This window comes from Dasypus novemcinctus, chromosome 14, assembly GCF_030445035.2.
Source record: "Dasypus novemcinctus isolate mDasNov1 chromosome 14, mDasNov1.1.hap2, whole genome shotgun sequence".
Classification (NCBI taxonomy): domain Eukaryota; kingdom Metazoa; phylum Chordata; class Mammalia; order Cingulata; family Dasypodidae; genus Dasypus; species Dasypus novemcinctus.
The window spans coordinates 75,991,335-76,016,173 of NC_080686.1; the positions used below are offsets into that span (position 1 = coordinate 75,991,335).

The 24,839-nt window shown below is 36.6% G+C and overlaps 1 protein-coding gene across 2 annotated transcripts in view; it reads right to left on the reverse strand.

Moving 5' to 3' along the window:
* The window catches only part of CSMD3 (CUB and Sushi multiple domains 3), a 1,328,729-nt gene that overhangs the window by 175,896 nt on the left and 1,127,994 nt on the right, over nucleotides 1-24,839 (reverse strand). The window contains exons 33-35 of one of the 2 annotated variants that reach the window (XM_058275930.2): nucleotides 8,229-8,342; nucleotides 7,642-7,737; nucleotides 5,846-6,049 (exon numbers count right to left, since the gene is read on the reverse strand). In XM_058275930.2, coding sequence (XP_058131913.1) covers nucleotides 5,846-6,049; nucleotides 7,642-7,737; nucleotides 8,229-8,342 — 414 coding nt within the window. The remainder of the gene's footprint in view (nucleotides 1-5,845; nucleotides 6,050-7,641; nucleotides 7,738-8,228; nucleotides 8,343-24,839) is intronic. The other variant, XM_058275932.2, reaches the window with a different exon arrangement.

Consider the following 24,839-nt stretch of genomic DNA (forward strand, 5'->3'; position numbering starts at 1 on the left):
ATTAAAATTCAAAGTAGCCTGTTCTGTATTAAAAGACTCTCCATGACAGATTTCTCAGGAAGCCCAGAGAGCTACAAACAGCTGGATTAGAGACAGAGGCATTGTGTGGGTTCCTGAGTATCTCATTGTTTACCCTCAAAGTAGAAAGTGATTTCAGGTTGAGTCTAGATTGGGGACAGAAAACTAATCTTTACTTCTGAGGTTGAATGTCCACCATGGACCAGGGAAAAGTATGAAAGTCTTCCTGGACTTGAGTGCCTAGTAGGAGCTGCTGTCCCTGTTGAGATAAGCCCAGAGAAGGGCTTTGAATTTTTATATCTGATGTCAAAAAACATTGCGATTGACAAATTGTCAGATTTTACGTATGAAAAACCTTGTAATAATCCTATAGAATAGGGGTTTTCTTCTGCTTTAGATAAAAATTGAGATTCTAGATACTGTTTTCTGCCCTGAATCTGGGTACAGATTAAACCATGGTTTATGACTTATAGTTTATAGTGCCTTGTCCTCAACTCTATCTCCAACAAATGTTCTCTCTTCCTCTCAATTTCCTCTTCATAAATTATTTCATTTTTCTTTTTTCCCACTTTTTTCCCATGTCAGCTCAGTTCTCCTCTTCATATCTTTTCCTTTTCTGTCTCTGTTTCATCTTCATACCTTCATAGACAAAAGAAAAACCATTTGTTTGGATAATGTAACATTTGAATTTTCTTGGGGGAAGGTCAGAAGACTCAGGTTGAGTCCCTTCCCCCTTGCTAGTTCTAATATAAACAGACACTCACTTAAGGAGACACACACAAAGAGAGCTCTCAGTCATTTTTGATCTGGTCATATGATAGAAAGAAGAAGGCTCAAACAGCTGAAGCCCTGGAGAGGGATGAGTCAATTTGCCTGATAGTTTATACCTGAGATTGGGAAGAACAGTCAAGACCGATATAGGAAGCCCTATGCCAGCCTGCAATTGAAATCAGGAAGAAGCTGGGTCCACAGAGACTCAAAAGGAAGAAGCAGCCCAGGGGAGAAGGCAGAGACCAACCAGAGATTGACAACCATCTTACTTCAACACATGGCAATGGACTTTGGTGAGAAAGCAACCTTGAGTTGGACTTTTTATGGCATAACTGTAAGCTTTTGCTCCAAATAAATATGCTTTATAAAAGCCTACAGATTTCCAGTACTTTGCATTCGCATCCCTTAGGCAGAGTATTATAAGACCTATGCAAAGGTACCCATATCTTCCCATCTTACCTATGGAGGAGTTAAGGATCCAATATTATGTAAATTTTCCAGGGTATGAGAGTAACTCATCCCAATTCAGTCCTAAGGTCAAAGTCTACCCAAGACTAAACTAATCCTTGTGCTGAGATTCTGCTAAAATTAACAGTTGTGAGGAACATATTCAGTTTTACGTGATTCTTTATAATCCTCCACTATTCATTAGGATATTAACATATAAATATAAAATCAGAAAGTTTAAAGAGTAATTCATAGATTTCCATTCAGTACTTTGCATGTGTAGGTATTTTGACACAATAGAGTAATAGATTGATTTTTTTCAATGATACTAAAGATTAATGACCTAGTTTGAGTTTCCATGTGTCATCTCATCAATCTATAATAGATGACTATCATAAGGAATTTTCATCACACATGAGACTTAATGAAGATGATTGCTTTCTAGCATACTTCCTGTTATATGGCATTGATATTTTCTATTGACACTTATACAAATAAGCTAAAAGTGCTATAGCAATTATGTAAATAATTACTAAAAGTAATTATAAAAGTAAAAGTGATAAAGTAAACATTTAGAAAGCCATTTTTGATTGCTTGGTCTTAGTATTATCATGTGTCTCTCTTAAATTATTAAATAGATTTAAAGCAATGTAATTTCCAATTTATGTATAGTACATGATTAACCTTGGCATAGACATATAGCAACATTTCTTTCGCCTTGTGATTCCTTTAGTGTGGGATAACTTATTTATTACTATTTTATGACAGTATGATGTTAACAGACATGGCTCAAAATAAGAAGCATTATCTGTCTTGTCTTTTTGAGAGTGTAAGTATTTAAGGGGAGGATCCCTATGGTCCCCTTAAACCTAACTCTATGTGAGGCATCAATCCAGTTAATTTATATTTCTTTACTTGTTGACTGCCATAAATGTATTTTAATAGGGTCATGAATTCTGCACCAAAAATGAGATGTAAAAAGCTAATTGGAGAAGAATTAACTTATAAGTAATATATAAAGAGAAGCAATACTCCACCAATTTGGAATCAGAAAAAGTTACTTTCAAATTCTGCCACCATTCCATCCATTATTATGCTACATCACTTTAAAAAGAACTGTTTATCTTGCTGAGATTCAGTTTATTCATCTGTACTGTATATTCAGAGTATAAATGCTCCATAAGCTTGCTGTGAGGATTAAATTTAAAATGTATTAATTATTTAGCATAAAACTTGGCAAATAGCAAGCATTAAGTAAATGATAACCATATTATGGCAGTTGGATATTATTTATGAATTCCAAGATATTGATTATGTTTGTAAACTGGTCTGTTTCTCTGGGCATGATACCCTTTGATTGATTTAAATTTAATGGCTTTATATTTACTTGATTAAATCAAGATTAGGCCTTCGATTCTACCACATTATTAGGGCATGCATGAGACCCTGCCCCCTTGGTAGACAGATAAAGTAGACTCTCACACAGAAGTAGATACACAGAGGAAGGGAGCTCCAGAGACACAGATCCTGCAGCCCAGGAAGAGAGATGAGCCATTTGCCTGATAGTTTACAGCTGACCTTGTGAAGAGACCAGAGCAACTGAGACAGGAAAGAAATGAGCCATGGGAAGAGAGACAAGCCCTATGCCAGGCTACAGCTGAGATAGGAAGAAGCTGGACCCATGGAGCCTTAAGAGGGAAAAGGAAGACTGTACCTTCACAGATGTCACCTGCCATCTTGCTTCAATATTTGGCAATTGACTTTGGGTAAGGCAGTAACCTTGAGTTGGATTCTTTAGGACCTTGTAAATGTAAGCTTTTGTCCCAAATAAACACCTTTTATAAAAGTCAACAGATTTATGGTACTTTGCATCAATATACTTTTGGCTGACTAATAACTGTATCATAAGTTGTAGTTATACAGCTAAAAGATGAGAAATTTGAAGACATTTACAGTCTTGTATTTTATTATTTTCTGTAGGTAGTATTTTTAAAATGACAGGATAATAAAGAAGAATTCACATTCCATTTATTGCAGTGGGTAGAAATTAAATATTTATTCTAAGAAAAATGCCCAGGTATATCTGCTGTGAGGAGTAGTGATACCAAGTCCTAGATAGAGAAGAGGACTATCACTCCCTTTTTAACTATGACAGTCCAAATTTATGCTATTATCCCAGCATGGTTATTAATAATGTCCTGGTCTGAACTGTAAAAAAATATATTCTACCTAGTTAGAGCAGATATATCCCATAAAAAATACTTGTCATATGAAGGCACATCAACAGATTTTATACTCACTCCTTTTTCCGTAGAATGAGTATACCTTCCACATCATTTCTCAATTTAAAATATGTATTTTATTCTAATGACTTATTAGCTAATATTATGTAAATAAATGCATTTAAAATAGTTTAAAATAAAAACTATTGATTAATAATTTTCCAAGTAAGGCAAAATGTGTTATTAACTTTTTAAAAATGTATTTGTAAATGTCTATGTAATGTGTTTGCGTAAACATACACATGACTTCTCTGAGAGTAATGAGGTTATTAAAACAAAACAAAATAAACATTTTCTTTTATTTTCAAAAATCCTCGTATTTTCCAAATTACATGCCAATAAATTTAATGAGAAAGGACTTGATTTATTAGAACAATCAGTTAACCTGTTAAGTTTTACCACTTTTCTTTAATATTATATAATTTTTTAAAATTCAGATATGTTCTTGGGATAGAGAAAAGGGCAACTTTTTATCCTACATTATATATATCTATGGAACTCTACAAGAAATGAAATCAATTGTGATTATCCTGAAATAATATAAGACTGTAAATTATTACAGGAATCATAACTTTAGATAGTATATATTCTATTTACAGATTATTTTAGTTTTCCTGAGCCGCTAAGACAGATACCATACAATAAATTACTTAAACAACAGGAATTTATTGTCTATGGTGTTAGAGTCTGGAAGGCTTGCTTTCTCCTATGCTGGTAGAATCTAGTGCTGGCTTGTAGGCAATCCTTGGGGTTCCTTTGCTTTCCTGTCACATGACAATGTCCTCTCCCTTCTTTTCTGCTTCTAGCAGCTCCATGGCTTGCTATTACTATGTCTAGTTTTCTTTGTTTTTAAGGCCTCCAGTAATATGGATTAAGGCCCATACTCACTGAGTTGAACCACACCATAACTAATATTACCTTTTAAGAGATACTATTTGAAAAGGTCCACACCCACAGGAATGCATTTTAAAGTTAAAATATTTTAAATTGGGGTATATAATTCAATTTACCACACCAAGGTAACTGTGACTATTTGAAGCTTTGGTAAATTCCAGAAAAGATAATGTTCTTAAAATTAATCCATTCCTGTGGGTGTGGGACCCTTTGATTGCATTAGATTCAATTAAGGGAACTTTTGATTAGAACACTATTGATTAGATCACTTTAGGGCCTTTGATTGGACTACTTCAGTGCGGTGTGGTCCAGGTTGGGTCTTGGCTCCCTTGCTGGAATCTTATATAAATGAATAACTGAATACAGAAAGACAGCTGCCATTCTACTCGCCATGTGAGAGGAAGGACTCCAGGATTGCCTAAAGCAGCAGAAAGACAGAAAAATCCTGAGAGGCTGAGAGAGAGGCTGGAATCAATTGAGAAGCTAAAGCAATGTGGCCCCTGAGGAGGCTCAGTCCACAGCATCTTGAAGCTGAAAGAGAAGGCAAACTTGGAGGAGAAGGCAGACAGAGACTGGCTGACCCACCATTTTGCCTTGTCACACAGAAGGAGTCCAGGAGTCCAGGATCCAGCAGAGCCGAACTTTGGTGAGACAGCATCTCAGATGATGCCTTGATTTGAACATTTTCAGAGCCTTGGAACTGTAAGAGTTTACCCCAAATAAATTCCCATTATAAAAGCCAACCCAATTCTGGTATTTTGCCTTAGCAGCCCTGCAGATAACTAAAACAGTAATGTAGATATATTTTCGCAATAATAAAGTTTGAAACAATATTTTCTGGCCAACCCTATGCATTCCATTTATCCAAATGTTGTCATTTATATTTGGGAAAAACTGGGGAAATCTTTTATTTATCTTTCCTATGTATCAAACAGAAAGCGTAAAGAAAAACAGGGTTATCTACTAACTCACATTTTTTAATACTTTTGATGCTAAAGTAAAATATGTCTGGAATAATTAGCTTCCTGACTCATAAATGGTATGTAGATTCTTTACACAGCAGTATAGAAATCTTTGTATATATATTTTTAGTGATTTTGGGATCCTTCTTTAAGAAAAAGGATAAAAATTATAAATATAAAACTAGGCACAAAAGTTAATATTTATTTAGAATTGGAAAATAAATTACAACAAATTACAGATTTTTAAAAATTGAGTTACACCATAGATGTCATAAAATTGAGACAAATTATGTATTTTTATTTAATTAACTGCCAATTTGCTTTTATGGATACAACATAACTGATAAACTATTTAAAGGAGTAAGGCTGAATTATTAGAGTTGAAATAGAAGAATTGATTCTGATATAAAATATGTACAAATTCTGATATAAAATATGCACAGTCACAAAGCTTACACATTATATACTTACCAATACAGGTAGGCAATGAATCATTCCACTGAGCCAAAGAATTGGGTACTGTATCACATCTAATTGCTATGGATCCATGGAGAATATATCCTGGATTACATTCAAAAAGAACCAAAGAACCAACTGCAAAGTCATTGCCAATCCTTCTTCCAAATCTTGGTTCAGGTACAGAACTGCACTGTGTAGAACTTGTTCTAGGAACAGCTGTGTACAAATAATTGCTGACTTTAATTGCATATTCAATAAGAGAAATACAGATTTCAAAGTGTAACTATTTAATAAGATTTAAAAGGAATCTTCACATTTGGCCAGAACTTAAATTAAAAATTTAATTTCCAGAAGTTTGAAATTTCACATAAAATAAAATACATTTAAAATGAATGTAAATATTGTTATTTTAATCAGAATTTTCCATTAAAAAAATTTTATTTTTGATCCTTTAATCAACATCAAATATATATATATGTATATTTTGTTTTAACAAACTCAATATAACAAAATAGTTTGAGTCAGCTATTTCAATTTACAGAATAAAAGCTGGAAGATATTTTTTTCTTTGTAAACTTAGATAGACAGCTAAATTTTATGTCTTATTACAAGAAATAATATCACATTTTTTGTTTCAGTATTTGTTCCTTAAAATCAAAGATTTTAAAGAGTTAAGACAACACTTTAATAATGTATAGCATATTCACAATCTTAGTTGTTTAAAACATGTTTGTTATTGTGAAGATAATGTCTACATTCAGGCTAAGCAGAATAAATCAGACAGATTAACAACAATAGAAGTTTTTACTTTAACAATGAATCATTTGATACAAAATTTGAAAAAGTTTTTAAGCTTTATAGGTATGGCCTTCAATTATGACCTTTTTTATTTTTGGTTTAGTAAAACAGAATGATAACAGGATGTTTTTTCTTTTTAAAACACATACAGATGGGATTAAAGAGATTGACCACAGCCCCCCAAAAATGGTATGATGAAATCCAAATAGATTCATTCCTCTTATGTGACTTGAATAAAAATAGTTGCATTTGTTAGAGTGCCTTTTTAAATCCATTGTATGTTAAATTATTTAAAGGGAAAATACTATTAAAAATAAAGTAGTATAATAGCCAACTGGTAAATGGGGTAATTGAGCTTATTAAAATATCAAATTACAAACATTAATAAATTTCTTAAGAATAAAGTTCATGAAACATTAGAAAAGAAATACTACATGATCAGACATTATTAAAATGAGATATTTCAAATGAGAGCCCCTAATTTAGAATAATTATGGAAGTTTGTTTATAAAAGGTGAGAAAAATCTATGTAAATGGACTTTCAATTGCACAGAAATCTTTAATAACCATCAAGAAAGTTTGAATTCTCCTGAAAGAATAAGAAGTTATAATTTTAGAATGGAGTAATGATTTTCTTGGCAGATCCAAGTACATCACCCCAAAATTTTGTATGTTTTTTAATCTAGAGTGCTAGACTAAGAAAATATGAGAATATGTTGAGAGTGAAGAATTATGAGAAAAAAATGGATGTTTTGAAAACAATATGTTGAAAGGAAGGAAAATCATATGATTAAATTGAGAATGATGATGGAAGCAGTGAGGTCTTTGTACTTTTGTCCAATAGACAGTGTTCTGGTTGATAAGAGGAGGATCAGGGTAAAACTACTAAAAAAAAAAAAACTTTCATCTTTCTGGTGTGGTTATGAGGATCGAATCATTCAATAACTCCAAATATAGCTTGGAAACTAATATCATTCCTTAGTGTGTTTCTAGGCTACAGGGTCACTTACCTTGATAAACAAAGTGAAATCCCTTAGCTGTTATTGGTCCAACTGAAGTAAATCGAATTGTGATCTGATTACCTGAACTCAGTGGAAGTGATTCTCCTACTCAACAAAACAAACACTAAGATATCATAAATAATTTTCATTCAGTAAACCTAACAAATATTAATTTATACTGTCATTTGAAAATGTCAATCTATGTTCTATAAAATTACTTTAAAATATCCTATCACTAACAATATATTTTCTACGGGTTCAGCTTGAAGTGCAAATTTTTTACCAGAAAACTTTAATTACATTTTGATACATTTTTTTTATTTAAAGAGCCCTTAAATATTTTATGTTACATTAATACCATAGACTAAGTGAGTAAATACTATGTTTACTTGACGATTACAATCACAGAAAATAGTCGGTCATATTTTTCTCAAGTTTTTGAATTGTTGTGTTTCTAATCTTAAAGAAAAAGTGATTCTATTTTCAACTTAATTTATATCTAATATGGATGACATAAATCTCAACTTTCACTACAAAACCAATCAAAGTCAGTCTTTAATCAATAACTGATTCATGGCAGTTCTATTAAAGGATACCTGAATGGGATCCTGAGAGGGAAGATAACAGAGAAGATTGCTGAGTTGGCCCATCATACACCTCAACAACATCGTGGAGTAATGTCTGGAAAAATACAAACTGGCCAAACACCACTGATCAACAGGAACCAGGAGAAGCAAACAAATCACCAACCATCCAAAAAATGAAAACAAAAAACAAAAAACAAAAATAGAAAGAGGAGGAGAGAGAGAACAAAGTATTACAATATAATAGTCATTTTTTTCTACCTTTTTAAAAAGAGGGTAGTGCCAATTGTTTGCTTTCACATACACATGTATTTCAGGTCATAAAAGTAATGACCGTGGCCTAAAATCAATGAAATTTTAAGAAGGCTATTTTTGAAAGAAAATTGAATGGGTATAACATTTAATTTAGATAAAAAATAAGATTAGAAATTATTTTATGATAGCTATTTTTTGTTTTCCCATTATAGTTTGATTCTTTTCACTTTGTGACTCTCTTCTCTTTTTCCAATTTTTTCTCCTCTTTTAGATGAAATAGACAAAATTTAGGGGATTTTTTTTATTGTATGTAAAATGTTATATTAATAATAGTTTCATTAGAAAAATAGAAATATCAGCCAGATACTTTCATATACAGTATGTAATTTATATTCTAAACTAAAAATGGTTTCTAAACATTTATTAGTAATCCTCTGTCAAATAAAGAAATACTATTTATGATTCCTCTTCAACTGAAACCTTACAAAATTTTACAAGATAATTTCATGGTAAGTACATTTCTGAAGCACTTACCAAGAAATGTTTATATATATGTGTGTCTTTTTTTATTTCATTTAGTATTTGTCTTTTAATTATATATTAAACGTATATACAGAAACTACCCAAACTATAAATGTGTCAACACATCTGTAACTGCAAAGAAACAGAATTTTTTGCATCTATTTGTACATTTCCTGCAGAAATCAGCTTGTATTTTGTGTTTTGGAAAACAAAATGGATAATGAAAATTATTCTTAAAATATTGTATTAAATGAAAAAATTGTGTGGCTTAAGAGAATATGTTTTTTTTTAAGTTGAATAATAGAAAATCAAAGCAACCTTTGAAAATTCAAAAATTACATTACTTTAGTAAAACATATACATTGCATGAGTATATATTTTTACAGTTCTTCATATTTTCCATGCTAAATCAACCTTTTGGACATCTCTGGTGGTCCCTATCAAGGCAGGCTAGTTCAGTTGATACATGCTAAGTTTTGCATATGAACATATGTATACACATAATACTATAAACAAAACTACATTTATTTTTGTGGCCTACTAAAATAAGCTGGTGATCTCAGTCCAGTTCTTTTTAGAGTAAAAGAAAATGAACATTAACAGATATAGTATTGTGGCTTTGAAAATTCCTGAAAATTAAAATGCAAAAATAGTCCTCCTTAAAATATCTCCTGTAATGAAAATACATTTATATTTCCACCAAACCAGATACATGTAGTATTTTAATGTTTTATAAGCCATATGAAAAATTCTGTAAGTTTACACTTTCTTTTAAAGATCCAGAATTTGGTCAACCAAATCTCAAACTATTTAAAAATATTCCCTGCCCCCTGATTTAAAACATCTACCAAGAAAGTTTTTGTTTTATATTTTAGTGTTTGTTTAGATTTGGTCTTTGATCTGTTTCCAAATGTATCTTGAAGGTCTATTAAAATACAGACTTTGTTGTTGCTTTATCAAGTGGCTAAAGCCAATAATAATAATAATAATAATAATAATTTAGTTGGATCACAGGAACTTTGCTAAACCAATCACACTGTGCTATAAGTCTCTTGTTTATAACTATTATTTGATAATTATCTGAAAAGTGATTATCACTGCACAGGGGAAGTAGGAAACATTTTATTTTCTCTATCTTTTTTGAAGTGATTAAGGAAAAATTCAAATTCCTTTTGCTTGAATATAAGTAGGAATCATGTCCTATTTCCAAGCAAACCTCTAAACAACATTTATAACATTAAAAAAAAAAAACCTTTAAAACAACCAAAATATAGTCATCCAACAGTTTTTCAAAAAAAAAGAAAAGACAAAAAAATACCTCTCTTTTTTCTTGACTTAACTGTTACTTCCTTACAGAGACACCAAAGTATTACGTCACCTGTAAATTGGGTATGTCATGTCTATAGCTTTTGATTATATGGCTGTTGACACCACAGTTTATATTATATTCGAGAAAGGAAATGTGCCTGTACCCTGTAGTAATTCTGAAGTGAGGGTGGGGAGAGTTGAGAAGGGTAGGAGTCAGGGAGAGAAGTTGATTCTTGTCTTAATAAACAACCAGTAAGCCACTTATGTTTGAGTCAATCTAACTGCAAAAATAGGGTCAACTAAAATTTTAAATGAAAACTACTCTTTATTAAAAAAAAAAAAGTTAAACTGAGAAGACACTAAATCATTATATCAAAGATAAACTTTTAAAATACATGTTTAATAAGCTATTTATAATGGGAAAATCAAGGAAAATTTCATAGTGATCCAAATTCCTGCACATTATCAATTTAACTATTGACTCACTGAGTTGGTATGTTAACAATCCTAAACCAAATCTTTCTTTCAGAGCCAGAAATCTCAAGAATTAAATGGTAATCTTTGGGCTAGATTCTCCATTCCATCGATCAATGTCCTAATTTCATTGGTTTTCTTAGGTTCAGACAATAGTAGGTATTCTGCTTCTAAAATGGTTTGAACGCTAACCACATTCTTTGCACTTGTTGAGATTCATGTAGGAAAAATTGTGAAGAGCTTCAAAGAGGACCAAAAGATTAGTGTTTTTTATTTTGGGGAAGCAAGATGTTGTCTAGCATACTCTTTGGATCACTTGAGTTTATGGGGGCTGTGGTGGAATGAAATGGATTTGGGTCCTCTGAACAGACCTATTTGTATCTAAATGTAAATTTATTTCAGCTTTCCTTTATCTATCTATCCATCCATCCATCCATTCATCCATCCATCTATCCATCTATCATCTCTCATCTATCTATATCTCATCTCTCTATCATTACCATCTCTATATCTTTTGAATTACTGTAACATCTTACTGGGCCCCTAGTAATTAATGAGTTAAAATGTTTTGATACATGTTTATTTAATATTTTCCTAAAAGTCATGATTATGCCTTCTAAAAGTTAACTTTTAATACTGACCTAGATGCAGAAGCCTCAACCTAATGGTTGAACCACCCTTTATGTCTAGGACTACAGTTAACCCACAAAGTCAAAGCTGATTACATCTTCTGGAATGATTTGCAAGTACTCTCCCTTCACTTTCTTGGTCTCCCAACAAAGAAACAGAATTCCCTGCTCCAAGCTTCTTTCCCTTTCTCTGGAGATTTGCATGTAGATAATAAAAGCACTTTGCTCTTAGGCTATTAGAGTAGGCTTAAAGCACCAAGAGGTTTCTCAAAGGAAATATTTGTGAGTTTTTTTTCCCCTTTTTAAACCATAATAGATGTTAAAAAATAATGTTAATAATTTCATAATTTCACTAAATAATAAAATCCAATTTATAACATGTTATAAATTTAAACATATACAATATCTCTAAGGATAAAGTAAGTTCAAGAGAATTACTTATTATGGTCTCTGAAATTACTTCTGAGTACAGTATTTCTCATACATTTTCATCTAGAATATGGCTTACTAATTCAATGACTATTATTTATATTATTTACATTTGTGGTCATTCAGGTGGGATTTTTTAATTTTTATTTTTTTTAATTGATTTTGTAAAAATATTACATTACAAAAAAATATATGAGGACCCCTTCAACCCCACCACCCCCACCCCACCACTCCCCACCCTGCAACACTCATTCCCATCATCATGACACATCCATTGCATTTGGTAAGTACGTCTCTGGGCACCTCTGCAGCTCATGGTCAATGGTCCACATCATGGCCCATACTCTCCCCCATTCCATCCAGTGGGCCCTGTGAGGATTTATAATGTCCGGTGATTGCCCCTGAAGCACCATCCAGGGCAGCTCCAAGTCCCTAAGACACCTCCACATATCATCTCTTCCTGCCATTCCCCATACCCATTAGCCACCATGTCCACTTTTCCCACTCCAATGCCACCTTTTCTCTGTGGACATTGGCTTGGTTGTGTCCATTGCACCTCTATGTCAAGAGGAGGCTCAGATTCCTCATGGATACTGGATGCAATCCTCTTGCTTTCAGTTGTAGGCACTCTAGGCTCCGTGGTGTGGTGGTTGTCCTTCTTCAACTCCATCTTAGCTGAGTGAGGTGAGTCCAATAAATCAGATTGTAGGTGCTGGAGTCTGTTGAGGCTCAGGGCCTGGCTATCACATTGTCAGTCCAGAGATTCAGATCCCCTAAATATATCTTAAGCCCCGACACCAACTACAACTCGAGCACAGTAGCATGAAAATCTTAAGAAGAGAGATCCCATCTGAGTCCAGATTCATAATGCATAAACACCAGCTCCAAAGAAGGGCCATCTGACATGGCAGTTAATCCCATCTGCCATGACCATAGCACCCATGGGCCTCTTTAGCCCTCAAAGGAACCAATATCTGGGGGTTGTATCTACTTTATCTGTCTCTTAGACTCTGCTCAGTTGTGCATAAAGGCAATCCTTCTGACAGCATCCAGACTCTTTTTTAGAGACTCGTAGCCATATAAACTCATTTCTCCTTTCCATTTCCCCCTTAGATTAGGTCAAACAGCATTTTAAAGTCATGTTATTTTATGTAGACAGGGATATTCTGCTGATCTGCAAAGAACCTTCCATTCAAGGTCATTCTCCAGTTGCATCATCAGTTGTTAGTTGATAGTGATCCCTCGGTGCCAGGGAGGCTCATCCCCGGGTGTCATGTCCCACGCTGGGGGGAAGGCATTGCATTTACATGCTGAGTTTGGCTTCAAGACTGGCCACATTTGAGCAACATGAAGGCTGTTAGGAGGAAACTCCCAGGCACAATGCTGCTCTAGGCCTTGTTCTTATTTCAGGCATATCAGCTCACAAGCATAGTCATTAGTGTCAGGGGCTCACTGTTGGACCCTCTTTCCTTCCCGGTCCTTGCTGCTGCACTTGGGAGAATGTCGCTGCTCCCCTAGGGACCACTACAGAGCACCACCGGCCAGGAACCCAGTACCCCCCCAGCTATAGTTTTTAATTGTTGCCACTATGAGTATATCCAAACATTACCACGGACCCTGGACATATGTCCTGTATAGCTCCCTGTCAGCCATATATCACCTGTCAATAGTATCCTATACCGTATTCCTCCGTTTCCATTGTTGAACCACTCTGTGATCCAGAACTTCCTGAAAATTGAAGCCCACTATAATGTCAGGATCCCTTACTAGCAAAATGGCATATAGCGATGGGTTTAAAGGTTAGATATAGAATACGTGTTTGTTAGCTTAGCTAGTCAAAATAATTAAAAACCAGCAATAGGGGGGTTTGTGTACATATTTACATGTAGACAACTGCTATGCTAATCATTTAATTCCACTCTTTAAAGCAAGTCCTCTAATAATCTCTAAAGGGCAACATTTGGGGTTGGCTCAGATTGAATTCTTTAATTTATATATTTAAAATTTAGTAGTTTGTGTTTCTTCTAATTTAGATCATTTTGGTAGGATCTTTAACCCAACTGTAATATATTGTCCTAGTTCATTTTCTCCCCCATAAACAAAATAATGCAGACTGAGGCAAAGCATTTTACCTACCTATTCTTCTTTGTGGATAAAGCAAGATCTATTTTACAACTAATTTCTACAGTGAGAAATCCAACCAAGATAGACAGACAAGGTTTTCATTTACTTGAGAAGGTTTGCATAGAATAAGTTTTCCTTTCAATAAGCATTTGTTTCCTATTCTACAAAAACACTGTCAAAACCTTTCTTCTTTGGTCACATTCATTTAACTCGAGAGTTAGTCCATTCTGCTCAGTTAAGACATCCCAAATGTAAATCAAAAAATAATAAGAGAATGAGTGTGATTGCACAATGAAACTCCTATGCATTAACATAGCTAAATTGTTAGAATGCTCAATACAAATCAACAGTAACCATGAAAGCCTCATTGTGGAAAAAAGTACACTGAATGCCTAGAATATGACATAATGCACTAAAAAAATGAGTTAGTGCCCAGAGAAGTGTACATTTGCTTAGAATATGAATAAGAGGAACAAAGAATTTAAAGCTCCCATTTCCACTAAACTCTACTCTGGAATATCACTGAAATGTTCCACCACTGCCTAAACAAGTCAATAACTTCTGGAAGTCACATTTAATTCTAGTGCCACTGAAATAATTAGCTAGTACATTGTACACATTCTCACTGATTTAGTAATTAATTAACTTTAAATGAGTATAATAAAATAAACATGGGCATGATTACTGTTATTCAGTGATCAGGATTGGATTTATTGGACTAAATACAAAAATTGAATTTATGCAAATAAAGAAGGGTTTCAAGTTTGCTCTTGCCATTTTCTCTCTGAAGGAAATAATTCTAGGAGAATCCCAGTTGAAGGCTAATGTGAGAAGGGAAAAACTCAGAAACATGGGCCATGGTTATTAAACTGAATGAACTAGTCCTGTAGTAGATGGTGAATATCTCCAGTCCACATGTCTAAGAAGTTGTGGTGAATTCAGGTCAGATTCAGACTTGCTTTGATGCCAAAGGATTCATATTTGGTGAGTGAGGCAGGCAGCAGGTCTCTTTGGGTAGTGGTAGTTCTAGCAGTTGGATGGGTGGTGTCATATTGATTATATATAGCCAAGGTACCAAAAAGAAAAGGTCCCTTTGTTCTATGATAGAACAAACAGAGCAGCTTAAAGATTGTTAGGATCTCTGCTGAGCAGGTTTACATAGATCAAGTAAAAATGTTTTTATATGATCAACCTATGTGTCTGTGTTATATATGATATTAGAATGTTTCAAAAAACTACCTAATGAAGGATTAAGGATTCAAGTTTTGGAGTGTGACTCTCCAGGATTGAATCCAGGATGAAACTATGGGAAAGTTACTTCACCTTTCCATGCCTCAATTTCTTCATCTCTAAAATAAGTATAATAAAAGGAGCTAACCTCATAGAACTGATGTATTACATGAATAGATATATAAAAAACACTGTGAATGGTGCCTGAAACATAGTAATAGATGGTAGTTACTAGTATTTATAACTCAGTTTTATGAATATATATATTACTAATTCAATATGAAAAGGTACTAACGGGAAAAAATTAATTAACCTTGACGTTAATGATCATATCCTCTCTTGATTTCTGATTTTTCTCCATGTATATTTAGAACAAATGATAAAACTTATAGTTAGAAGAGTATTACAGCTATTTTAATCAAAGTTTACTTGCCTTACCACTTCAAAATGGCTATGAACTTCCCTGACTATTTGATTTCGCATCCTATCCTCTTGGGTAGAAGAGGAAATTGTAATTATCAGCTCTGTATATTGGCTAAGAAAATGAGAGCAAAGAGAAAAGACATTCTGATTTGTTTTGGTTTATTCCCTTCATCTCAAGTCCCTCTGTTGCAAATGCACTGAGACTCTATCACAAAAGAAATATTTCCACACAGAAGGGAGTCTGGGCAAAAAAAGGAATAGAAAAAGATTGTAAATTTCTATTAGATCTCAGCTTGACTCGACATGCCTGCTACTCCTTCCCGAAAATCTTCACATTTTTTGGGGTTCTAGGGTTTATTTTGATGACTCTATTAGGCACTCAGCTGCTCTGTCACTTAAAAAATTTTGTAAGAAGCCACTCTTGTTTGGCTCAGCTTGAATTTTATTCACCAATACAGTTCAGATGAAAACACACACACGCACTCACACTACTAACACAAAAATAAAGAACATTCAAATCAAAGATGTGTTTGGAACAATACTTGATTATGTGTGAAAGCATAAAAACTCACTGTTGGTGACACAAGCTTTCAAAAAGGCTAGATCTTTATGAATTTCAACTCATATTTCTGTCTCATATGGCTATTTCAAGACAAGATTTTAGAAATGTTCATGCAGGCACAAAGTCTCCTTTCATAAATCAGTTACAGAACTCTTTGCTCTCTGTTTATTCTGAACTATGAAACTACTTGTATAAATATTATAAGGTTGCATTTTGGGATTATTATACCACTTGGGTACTCATAATTTATAGACTTTCCCATTTAAAGATGATTACAAGTTATTCAATTAAAACCTTTTTATATTTTAAGGAAAAAACATAAAAGTTGATTATGAAAATTACTCAAAAGGCAGAACTTTTAAAAACATTTCCACATCAGATCAATGTACTACTTTTTTTTTTTTTTTTTTTTTTTTTTTTTTTAATATTTATTTATTTATTTAATTTCCCCCCCTCCCCTGGTTGTCTGTTCTTGGTGTCTATTTGTTGCGTCTTGTTTCTTTGTCTGTTTTTGTTTCTTTGTCCGCTTCTGTTGTCGTCAGCGGCACAGGAAGTGTGGGCGGCGCCATTCCTGGGCAGGCTGCTCTTTCTTTTCACGCTGGGCGGCTCTCCTCACGGGCGCACTCCTTGCGCGTGGGGGCTCCCCCACGCGGGGGACACCCTTGCGTGGCACGGCACTCCTTGCGCGCATCAGCACTGCGCATGGCCAGCTCCACACAGGTCAAGGAGGCCCGGGGTTTGAACCGCGGACCTCCCATATGGTAGACGGACGCCCTAACCACTGGGCCAAAGTCCGTTTCCCTGTACTACTTATCTTTAAAATGCCATCTAGCACTACAAATATTTGTATGGAATTTGGGTTAACTGATATAATAATAAATAAAGGTTTCATAAGTATTTTGGAAGCTTTCATGTTGTCTACATTTCAGTTAGATACCAAATATTCATGATTATTATAGTACAATGTTAGCATCTACTAAGCCACAATAACATGCTTTAGACAGATATGCATGTCTGTGAAGGTGACTAATATGTTAACATATACTAGTTATCTAGGGACTATTAAAATCTCTAATTAGACATCTCACCCTGTTGTAGATGCTGGAGTTCATCTCACCCTAGAATGAATAATCTAGGAGTGTTAGGTCAGAGGTACAATGAGTACAATGAGATCATTCCAGCTCTGAAGGAAAATATACCAAAATCTTAATATATATTGCTTTTTTGTAATCATTAGTAAATAAAAAATGTTATTCATTATATATATATGAATCTGCCCATGGTGTTGATTGCTCAGTTACTTTAATAGCTCCAGGAATCTAGGACTACCTTGAACTTGTAACTGTAAATGAGGTCCTAATTTATTTTTCTGTTTCCAGTTTCTTATGTAATATTTCTGTTAATCCATAAACTAGGTTTATAGACTAAATCTATAATATCTAGTTTCAGGCTTCTCTAGAGCTGTCTTTGCTTATATTAACTTTTACCTACCACCAAATTTCAGAACTGCCTATTTTGACATATTTTAAACCTATAAACAGAAAAAAAGCCTCTTATAGCAAATATCTATTTAATTGCAAGCTGACAGCTTATCTGCAATTTGGCAGTTGCAACATTTTCCAACAGCTGAGAATTAATTTGGTGTTTAAAAAGCAATGAAATCAAGAAAGAAAAAAAAAAGCAAATCTATTGACTGTTTTAAAAAAATAACAAAAAAAAGAAAAAACGAAAGTTCAAAGTGTTAGAATATTTTATTAACAGTTTCATTTTTAATGCAATTTAAATTTGGATGAGTGGTTTTCCTTAAATATCCCTAAGAGTTTTCTATACATTTAGAAGACTATGCCTGCCAAGTCCCACCTAAGCCAGAAAGATTTAGGTCAGGACAATATTCTCACAATGACTTTCATATAATTTAATGGATTTTAAAATTATTAAAGTTTTAAAATGTATACAAGGAAGAGAGAAGAGTAAAATAAGTACCCATGAACTCATCACCAAGCTTCAACTCTTATCAACATTTTACCAAACCTCTTTCATCTGTTCCCTCTCATTTTCCCACTTATATGGAAAGTACTTTTTATTTCAGTTTAAAAATTTTATTGAAATATATAATTCATACCTGAACATTCATAAACCATATGTGTATAGTACAATTTGTGAACTTACAAAACATATATGCATAACATCATACAAGGCCCCATAATGCACCCCACCACCAATACTTGGCATTGTTGTGAAACATTTATAACAAATTATGAAATAGGATCATCAAAGTATTGTGACTAACTGTAGTCTGTATTTTACATTTTGTATATTTTCCCCAGCACCCTATTATTTTTTGTTCATAAACCATAAAATTTATCTAAAGTGTATAATCAATGGCATCTAATATAATCACAGAATTGTGCCTTCATCACTTCAATTAATACTAGAGCATTTTTCATTACTCAAAACAAAAAACAAAACAAAACAAAAAAACCCAAACCACTATCATACCAATATGTTAGTGCTAGTAATTACAAGTCCTATGCTGTTTTTTCACCATATCTATACATTTCTAAACAGTTACAAATATTTATCAATTCTGCACAGATTAAGCCGCAGCTTTCCATTCCCTAACCACATTCTATTCTCTGGTGACTTATCTTCTAACTAGTAACTCCATGAGTTTGTTCATTATAGTTGGTTCATAATAGAAAAATTATACAATATTTGTTCATTTAGTCTGCCTTGCTTCACTAAACATAATGTGATCCAGGTTCACCTGCGTTGTATGCTTCACAACTTCATTTCTTCTAACAGTTAAATAATATTCCATCATATGTATATACCATAGTTCATTCATCCATTCATCAGTTGATGGATACCTAGGTTGTTTCTTTTGGCAATTGTGAATTATGTCACTATGAACATCAGCAAACAGATGTCTGCTCATGTTAATGCTCTCAGTTCTTCTGGACATATACCTAGTACTGGTATTGCCAAGTCACATGGCACATCTATATTCAACTTCCTTAGGAACTGTCACACAGACTTCCACAGTGGCTTTACCATTCTACATTCCTACCAGCAGTGTATAAGTGTTCCTTTCTCTCCAAAACTTATAGTTTTCTGTTTTGCTGATAGTGGCCATTCTAGTAGGTGTGAAATGATGTTTCATTGCTATTTGATTGGCATTTCCCTAATAGCCAGTGATATTGAACATTTTTTTGCATGCCTATGTGGTCTTTTTTTTTTTTCCATTTGAATTTCTTTAGAAAAATGTCTACTCAGGTCTTTTGCTCATCTTTTAATTGGGTCATTTATCTTTTTATTGTTGAGTTATAGGATCTCTTTATATAGCATGAATTTTAGATCCTTGTCAGATGTGTGATTTCCAAATATTTTCTCCCTTTAGGTAGGCTGCATTTTTACCCTCTTTACAATGTCCTTTGAGATGCAGAAGTATTTAATTTTGATTTGATCTCATTTATCTATATTTTCATTAGTTGTTCATGTCTTGGGTGTAAGGTTTAAAAGAACCCAACATACAACTAGTTCTTGTAGATGTTTCTCCACATTATCTCCTAAAAGTTTGATGGTCCTGCCTTTTATGTTTAGTTATCTGATCAATTTTGAGTTGATTGTTACGTAGGGAGTGTGATAGGGGGGTCCTCCTTCATTCTTTTGGTTTTGGATATCCAGTTCTCCCAGCACAATTTGTTGACGGGACTATTCTGTTCCAGAAAATGGAACTTTGTAGGCTTATCAAAAATCAGTTGAAGATAGAGGTGAAGGTGAACTCTCAAATCAATTCCACTGAAAAATGTGTCTATCTTTATGCCAGTATCATGCTGTTTGGACCACTGTAACTTTTTAACATACTACAATATCAGGAAGAATGAGTCCTCCGACATTGCTCTGCATTTTTAAAAGATATTTTTGGCTATTCTGGATCTCTTTTCCTTCCAAATAAATTTGGTAATTTACTTTTCTATTTCTGTAAAGTAGGCAGTTGTAATTTTGATTAGTATTGCAGAATCTGTAAATCAGTTTGGGTAGAATTGACAACTTCTTGAGGTTTAGTCTTCCAGATCATGAACATGGAATATCCTTCATTTGTTTCAGTCTTCTTTGATTTGTTTTAGCAGTATTTGTAGTTGTCTGAATGTTAACATTTCTGCATAAATTAATTTCTATGTATTTGGGTCTTTTTGTTTGTATTGTAAATGGATTTTGTGCTTGATTTCCTCCTCACCTTTCTCATTGCTTGCGGTCACCCCTCGGGCTGAAGTGTGGCCCGGCGGGGGAGCGGCCGTGGCAGGCCAAGCCGCTGCCCCCATAATAGGGTGGCTGGTCGGACTCACCGCCACCCCTGAAGGAAGCTCGGCATGGGCGCAGAGTGCCCTCGGGTCTCCCCTTCTCAGCAGCCATGCTTCTGCGGCCGCCCCTCCTCCCGGATGGCGCCACACGATACCTGTGGGGTGGCACCCTTCTTCTTCTTTCTCCCTGCGCAGGCGCAGGGCAGAAAATTCCAGTCTGCCCTTTTCCCCTCCCCCGACAGCAGCAACAGCCAGGCGTGGGCGGGAAACTCAAGTCTGCCCTCCACCCCAGCAACAGCAGCCACCAATCCCTAAACCCTGCCCCTTCCCCCAGCAACAGCGACAGCCAATCCCTAACCACCACCCCTCCCCCATCCAGTACCGCCCACTGACCTTTCGCCGGCAACCAATCGGAACAGGGCATGGCTTCGACCAATCAGCCTTCCCCAGCCCCTATAAAACTGTTGCCTCTCCCTCAATAAAGTGGACTTGCGTGTTTACCTTGTCTCCGCGGTAGTTCTTCTGCCGTGCGCCCTCCAGTCCTGAGAGCCCCCGACAAGGGCCTGGCCTCCCTTGTCCCCAGTTCGTCGCCTGCTTCTCCGGGCGACCCCTTCGTTGCCGGCTTCGCCGGGTGACCCCGTCAGCCGAACCGCGCAACCCCTTGTGAGACCGATCCCTCGTCTGCTGCCGGACCGACCCCTCGTCCCAAGCGGGACCGACCCCTCGTCCAGAGCTGGACCGACCCCTCGTCTGCAGCCAGACCCCACCTCTACCGACCGAGCAAGCCGCCGCAGTTGGCGCCCAACGTGGGGCTAAGCAACCCCACCACAGCAAAACGTAGGGCAAGGCAACCCCACCACAGCCTCACTCCATAACCTGGCGCCCCCCACCCCTCTCTTCTCACCATGGGACTTCTCTCGTGCAACATTGCTGCTACCTGAGCCTTGGCTACCTCATATGATCCACGGCGGTCTGGGAGAATCGTTGGATGGCTTTCTCCTTCCATGTCGGGGGCTTACCCGACCCGCTATGATTAAGAGGAGCCTTGGATTTCTCGGGAGCGCGCGCTTGCACATCTGAAGTAACCCTCCCACAGCCCTACGCCCTCCTCTCTTCTCACCCCTATCTTTTCGCTCTGCATTGCTGCTCCTGAACCTTGGTGACCTCATATGATCCACGGCGGTCTGGGAGAATCGCTGGATGGCTTTCTCCTTCCATGTCGGGGGCTTATACCGACCCGCTATGATTAAGAGGCGCCAATAAAACTCTCAGGAGCGCGTGCCTGAGCACCTCCACCCCTGCCTTCACCTCTGCCTCCTCCCCTCCGTGCTTGCTCCCCTTTGCCTTGCTCCACTGCTCGTCGTCCTGCCCTCCCCTCGTCGGGGCCTTCTCTTGGCCCGCGACCACCGTCAGAGCCCCACCGGCTCCGACCCCTCGTCTCACCGCGCACCTCGGCTCCCATCGCCGCACTCTCAAGGTAAGGGCCCCTTTTCTTATCGGCTCCAAAAGGCCATTAGCAATGGGTAACATCCTATCTGCTAAGCAAGCCCCGCAAGTTCGGGCTCTTGCCGGTCTCCTAGACACTCACCGGTATAAGATCTCTTTAAAACAGCTCCAAGTATATTGGGACCTTCTTCTCCCCTTTAATCCGTGGCTTACCACAGGTCAGCTTTGGGACCCAGACACCTATACTCGCCTTATAGATAGGGTCACTTCTGCTGTGGAGCAGGAAGGTAAAAGATTCCCTCCTGGCTTATTACAGGCAACATAAAGTCCAGAAAAAATCTTGAAGGGTATAATCTATGATATGCTATATAAAAAAGGATTTAAAAGCAGCTATACCAAGAAAGTAAAAGTTATAAGTCAACTGTAAATAAATTATATATTTCTGTTAATGTGTTGTAATTGTTCTGTGTTTGTCTGTCTGTTCGTTCAATGTCAACGTATATTGTGATACCTCCGGATGGTAAATATAAATTACTAGAAATCTTTAAAAGAGCTCTATTCAAATGGCCAAAAATTAAATAAGCGCTTATATTAATACTTAAGTTTATTATATTAATACGTAAGTTTAAATGTTAATAAGATATCTACAATTTTTTTAAAAATTGTAAGTCTTAATTAACAAAATTAACTGTACATCTTCATAAAAAGTTGTTCTTGCCTAGAGTAAAATGAATAACTTATTTTTCTTCACAGGATAATATAAAGAATGTAAAACTTGGGAAACGGACTTTGGCCCAGTGGTTAGGGCGTCCGTCTACCATATGGGAGGTCGGCGGTTCAAACCCCGGGCCTCCTTGACCCGTGTGGAGCTGGCCATGCGCAGCGCTGATGCACGCAAGGAGTGCCGTGCCACGCAAGGGTGTCCCCCGCGTGGGGGAGCCCCACGCGCAAGGAGTGCGCCCGTGAGGAGAGCCGCCCAGCGTGAAAAGAAAGAGCAGCCTGCCCAGGAATGGCGCCACCCACACTTCCCGTGCCGCTGACGACAACAGAAGCGGACAAAGAAACAAGACGCAGCAAACAGACACCAAGAACAGACAAGCGGGGGGGGGGGGGGGGGAATTAAATAAATAAATAAATCTTAAAAAAAAAAAAAAAAAAAAAAAAAAAAAGAATGTAAAACTTATATGAATATTAAAAAAGGTTAAAAGTTTGTAAAAATGCTAACTGAAATGTAATAAGTTTTGCAAAAAAACGTATTTTGTCCTAAAGTAGGAAGGCTAATTTTTCATAAACTCTTGAAACTTAATTTGCATGCGGCAAGTGTAAAAGGTATTGTGATAACTTTACGTAAGGGAATGTGTTCTGTAAGGATAAAATTTATCTTCAATAGTTTACATTAAGGTATTAAATGGCTAATTCCAAAAGGTCATTCTTAAATATATATATATAAAACTGAATTGATGATAATAATAACAAAAGGTAATTTTATAACAGGAAAGATTAACAGCAACCAAGCTCCCCTGCCAACTTGCTTTTAGGAAACAGTTTCTAATATTGCATGCTACTAAGTATTTAAAGAAAAGTTATTCTTAAGGAAACAGAAGATTATTTTGTCTTTGCAGCCATTGTCTATTTAGCAACACCCCTCGCTATCGGCCTAGCCACTGTTGCGCCAGACGATTGGAACCTTAAACAAAGACTCCTCCTCACTGTCATCTTCCTATCTATCGTTACTATATTTACTGCCCTCATTCTCCTTCATTTATAAAGCAGTCTCCTACAAACCACAAAGCTTCTGTCTTAAACATACCATTCTCAACCCTATCCTCTAAATGATCTTCTCACTTCCCCCATAGCCTTTAATACTTTATTTCTTCCTCATAACCTTTGCTTTCTTGATAATATTTTCTGCCATCTGTCTAGCCGCTACCGCCCCAGAAGATTGGAACCTCGGCCAACGAATTCTACTCTCCATCGCCTTTCTGTTTATTATCCTCTTTTATGCTTTACTCCTTATCTTCCTCCCATAATGACTTCACCAAGCCTCCTCTTGTCCAAAACCATCACCCTTCTTTTCCTCACACTCCCCATTGCACTCACCAACCCCAACCATCAGTCTTTTAATTGGACAGTAAGCCTCTGGCAGGAAAAAGTAATCCTCTCCTACAATGTCTTCGCTGCCAAGGAGAGATCAAATACCTGCAACGCACTGTCATCCTGGACTTTTAACAACAGATGGATCTTATAGCCACCGAGATCAACAAGAATTGGACATTGGCCACCCTTGCTTGCAACGACAAGATACCACCCCCTAAATTGTACATTTATATCCCCGTCATACTCACCTCCCTCTTCAGCCCACTTCCCTCATTTGCTTACTGCCCTTGGGCCTTGGCTACTTATTGCTGCTGCCATCCTGGCCCTTATTTGAAAAGAAGGGGGAAATGCGGTCACCCCTCAGGCTGAAGTGTGGCCCGGCGGGGGAGCGGCCGCGGCAGGCCAAGCCGCTGCCCCCATAATAGGGTGGCTGGTCGGACTCACCGCCACCCCTGAAGGAAGCTCGGCATGGGCGCAGAGTGCCCTCGGGTCTCCCCTTCTCGGCAGCCATGCTTCCGCAGCCACCCCTCCTCCCGGATGGCACCACACGATGCCTGTGGGGCGGCACCCTTCTTCTTCTTTCTCCCCGCGCAGGCGCAGGGCAGAAAATTCCAGTCTGCCCTTTTCCCCTCCCCCGACAGCAGCAACAGCCAGGCGTGGGCGGGAAACTCAAGTCTGCCCTCCACCCCAGCAACAGCAGCCACCAATCCCTAAACCCTGCCCCTTCCCCTAGCAACAGCGACAGCCAATCCCTAACCACCACCCCTCCCCCGTCCAGTACCGCCCACTGACCTTTCGCCGGCAACCAATCGGAACAGGG